This window comes from Triticum aestivum, chromosome 5B, assembly GCF_018294505.1.
Source record: "Triticum aestivum cultivar Chinese Spring chromosome 5B, IWGSC CS RefSeq v2.1, whole genome shotgun sequence".
In the NCBI taxonomy this organism is placed as follows: domain Eukaryota; kingdom Viridiplantae; phylum Streptophyta; class Magnoliopsida; order Poales; family Poaceae; genus Triticum; species Triticum aestivum.
In genome coordinates this window covers 495,786,320-495,790,825 of record NC_057807.1, presented here as the reverse complement: position 1 = coordinate 495,790,825, position 4,506 = coordinate 495,786,320, and the positions used below count along the sequence as shown (strand labels likewise).

Below are 4,506 nucleotides of genomic sequence, written 5' to 3'. Positions count from 1 at the left end.
AACAGTTGCCGCCTTATTTTTAAGTGGCCATTGACCCCCCCCCCCCCCCCTCCCCGCCCCCCTCTTCTTCTTTTACATTTTTATCTTAAACCGATCTTCCATTGCTTTAAAAAGATGCCCCACCATGGGGCAGAGCCAGGATTTAGGTATAGAGAGGGGGCCACCGTTAAAAAAATGTCGATTGATATCATTATATCCTAACTAACTAATTGCCCGTACTTTGCAACAAGGGCATACATATATTCTAGTGTTACACCCCTAACAAACATATTGTAGTGATCTTTAAATCGAATGCTTGACGATATTATCCATAATTAACGTCCAGATTGATACTCTTTAGGCTATGTGGTTCAATTAGTAGAGAATCTTACTATTAGTTTGTTCGAATTGCAACTGTAATCCTTTTTCAAATCCATTTTGTAATACCATGTGGAAATCCTAGTTGAAATTGATGTTAAATCTAGTATGAAAAAAATACCATTGTTGAGGTGGGAAACATGATGCCTTCATTGAAACGGGTCCCATGATAAAAATAATTATGAAGGCTACGTTGGCAGACGAAGCCTTTCTAGCCGCGTCCTCCTCCTCCTCCACAAAGAAATTAGGGTTTCTGCCTCCTGTCGACGCCGCCGCAAGTCCGCCTCCTCTGCGGTGGCCCTAGAGCCATGGGGGCACGTTGGATCTTGGCAAGGGCCGGTGGGAGGGCTCCGTTTCTAGTCGTTTCTTTCACTTTTGCTAGGGTTTTTGTTCTGCTCAGAAAGACGAGACGACGGTGGCTCCATGAAGATGGAATAAAGGTCTTCCCGCCTAACCCCCGTTCTGGCGGTGCGTCTAGCACTGTTGGTGAGCGTGTGGAGGTGTGTCTCCGGCGGATTTATCTTTTGTGGATTTGCTCGGATCTCGTCGTTGTTCGTCTACGTTCATGTATCTTCGGGTTGGATCCTTCTGATCTACGTTATTCTTCATCTGCGGCGGTTGCTGCTCTGGTGTGCTGGTTCTACGGGGCCTTAGCACCACGACTTCCCGACTGTCTACTACAACAAGTTGTGCCCGACTCCAACGATGGAGGGGCGATGACGGTGGCGCGCCTTCGACTCGTTTCAGTGCTTGTAGTCGTCGTCAGGTGGTCTATGAATCTTGATGTAATTTCTATTATTTCTGGTATTCGTTGTACTGCCATGATCGGAGATAAATAGATTGAAAATTTTCTAGAAAAAAAAAACTACGTTGATAGCGTTCGTATACGTACGGAGTGAGCGTGCTCACGACCGCTGGAGTTGCTCTTAGTTTAGGGATTAGTGCGTAGGAATAGGATAATTCCTTAAAATAGAAAAAACGTCCGTAAGTGGAGGGATTTTTGTTTACAAAGCCGTCCAAGTCCATCATTTTCACAGGTTGTCAACGAACAGTGACGTCCTTTGATGTGTCTGCTTTCCTTCTCAAAAAATACAGTATCTTTGACGTGGATTCATGGAGTGCACGATACGCACTCGAGTTCAGTACCAATAATTTCTGTATTAAGCAATTACACAGGAGTAGCCCTTTTCCCCAAAAGTAGAAACCGGGAACTCGACAAATACTAGTACTACAATGAAGAACAAACTGCCTACTCTGCTTCTTCCCAAATCGGGAAGAGCGCGACTATCTACAACTTGGCAGTAGTGCTAAATTAGTCGAACAAGCAGCTCCATAGTGGCGTCTGGACGCCGCTCTGCTCGCCGTGCTCCGGCCTCGCTCTTTCGTCCGGCGGCGCCACGAGCATCCCCTGCGCCAAGCTCGCGTAGTACGACCCGGCCTCCATGCCGCCAAACCACTGCTCCTCGTCCAGCTCCAACAGGTCGCCGGAAGACATGTAAAACTCCGGCGCCAGGCACGCGACTGGAAGAATGATCTGCTGCTGCTGCTGGAGCGCCACGACGGCGACGGCGACCGGAACCTGCAGCTGCTGGAGCGCCACGACGGCGACGGCGAGCGGGACCTGCTTCTGCTGGAGCGCCACCACGGCCACTGCGACCGGAACCTGCTGTTGCTGGAGCGCAACGACGGCGACGGCGACTGGAATGATCTGCTTCCGCTGGAACGCGACGACGGCCACGGCGACGGCGGCCTTGATCTCCCGCGCGCTGTCAAAGCCGAACGAGCCGGCCGCGAGCACGGGCAGCATCCGCCAGGCGGAGTCGGCGAAGTTGAGGCAGGCGGCGCGGCCGGAGAGCGCGAGCACCGCGGCGTCGTGCGCGCGCGCCGCCATCTCGGCCGTGTTGAAGGTGCCGAGCCAGAGCCTGGAGCCCTTGATCCCGGGCACGCGCACCTCGCACACCCACTGCCCGACGCGGCCACGGCGCCGCACGCCGCGGTACAGCGGGTGGCGCGTCTCGTGGAACTTGGTCCGCCCCGCAGGGCGCTTCGGCGGCTCCGACGACACCGTTCGGTGCCCCTGCTCCTGCTGGCCGGACCGGGAGGCGATGTCGGCGACGTCCATCTGAGTCGAGAGCTAGCGGAGATGCTCGTGAGAGGTGTGGAGTGGTAGTAGTGATGGAATCAGCGGCTGTGTTGAGAGGTTTTGATCGATCGGCGGATGGAGCTTGTTTGAGAAGAAGGGGAATGGAGACGGGGAGCATATATAGGCATAGGCAAGCGGTGGTTTCCTGGAAATGGCAAGTGGCAAAGGAGTATGTGTATGTGTCACTCACGCTGACACTTGCGCCGGAGCACAAGGCAGCTTCATGGCGCGCCCCCATTTGTTTTACTATCATTTCCGCGACGCGCATCACTTGGTTGCTTTCCAAGTTTTAGCTGGATGAGATGTGATGGGTGGTGCGTTTACGTCTTTTGTTTAATTTTGTTTAAACAACATACTCTAGTTCACAAATACATACATACACATAGGGCCAACTCCGACACATTTGCTCCGCGTGCATCGGTTTGGACCGAAACAGACAGAAGCAACGGCCCAACGCATCATGCATGGGTAGATTTGGTCTGTTTGGTGTCTGTTTGAATGCATTTCTGGCTAAAATTTGCGTCCACATGGACGCGAGACAAACACGTCTCGCGTCCTCCCGGAGTCTGACTCGGGCCGCATGTCGGCTCCAACCATCCATCTTGGGCCCACACGTCAACCACTAGAAGTGTCCATGCCACGTCCTTTTTAAATAGGAGGGAAGGGTGGCTCATCCGCTTCTCGCCAAACAAGTCCACACGTAGAGTTTGCTCCTCCGCCGCCCAATACGAACCCTAGCTTGCTGTCATCGCCATGGGCTTCTTCAGCTGTGGCAAAAAACGTCGCAAGCACGACCACGAGGCCGGCTCATCGCGCCGCCCAGCCAACTTCACTTTGGTGCCACGGCGGACTGGCCGGGATGCCAACGCACCTGGCTACACATCTCGGTGCACCGTGTGCACTACCACTGGGAGTGCCGGACATAAAACTCCCGCACGGCTAGCACCTCGACCCCAGATGCATTCTGATGCCGGCCATACCGTTGTCCGAGCGCGCGAGCACTGGAGATTCGCAACCACCGTGCCCTTCTCTCGTCGGAGCAACGACGCGACCCCACATACGCGCCGGAGTCCCCGAACTGGGACTTCTGGGTCGCGACAGAGTACTACGTGCGCCATCGTGGGGTCGTCCAGATGGATGCCCGCCCTGCACCATCGGCGTTCGTGGTGCGGGAGGAGGATTGGGCCGCATTCCAAGCGGCCCTCGAGGAGGCGACGCGACGTGCCATGGAGGAATCCGTGTGCATGAAGAATGCCATTTGGCCTGGCCTGGAGCAGGCACTCGAGGAGTCCGCATCCGATGGCCAGGCACCACCACCGCCACCACCACCGCTACCGCCCCGGCCGTTGTCCCTCCAGAGCTACATGTGGACGCGCGTTGGCAATGGAGCGGGCGAAGGCGGAGCGCCAGATGTAGTGGGAGAACATGGAGGAGGCCGAGAGACGCGAGCAGGGAGAGATGGCGGCGTGCGGCGCCAGGCAGCGCAACAGCAGACGCCGAATGTTGTGGCGCTGGAGGCCTACCAGCAGGCATTCCCAAGGGCGACGCTGTCGGCATTCGTCGACCTGGCCATCGAGGGCAACGACACCTAGGGCTACGGGCTGGACGAGGCGGGCGGCTACGAGTTACTTTTTTAGTTTGAATTAATGTTTAAATTATTATATAAGTGGACTTTGACCAACGTTTTAGTAAGCATCTTTTTATTTTAAATGTTTTATTTATGTCTATTTAGTTTTTTAGTTGTCATGCCGACCAAATCCATCGGCCACGTTGGACGCACCGACGCCTCAGAGCCCAACCGGACACACTCTGGATGACTCAAACGGACAGACAAAAACTACTATCGTTTGCGTCGATAGGTTGGAGTTTGGCATCCACGGACAAAACTTGAATCCGGATGTGCTAGTTCCACCGCGAGGAACCAAAGTGACCTACGTGGAAGCCAAACAGTCGCCACCTACCGGACTGCTGCGTCCCGCCTACACGCCACGCTGGCTGCTTGCCGC

General features: G+C 54.6%; 1 protein-coding gene across 1 annotated transcript; it reads right to left on the bottom strand.

Annotated features, from left to right (window-relative positions):
* Positions 1-1,499: 1,499 nt before the first annotated feature.
* LOC100037631 (dehydration-responsive element-binding protein 1B) lies at positions 1,500-2,673 on the bottom strand. The gene has a single exon (XM_044537541.1). It carries the CDS (start codon positions 2,477-2,479, stop codon positions 1,670-1,672), a length of 810 nt encoding a protein of 269 aa, XP_044393476.1. The 5' UTR covers positions 2,480-2,673; the 3' UTR covers positions 1,500-1,669.
* Between the last annotated feature and the right edge of the window lie 1,833 nt (positions 2,674-4,506).

Excerpts from the sequence above, each read along its gene's own strand:
- LOC100037631 (XM_044537541.1), bottom strand. The coding sequence starts at position 2,479 with ATGGACGTCGCCGACATCGCCTCCCGGTCCGGCCAGCAGGAGCAGGGG.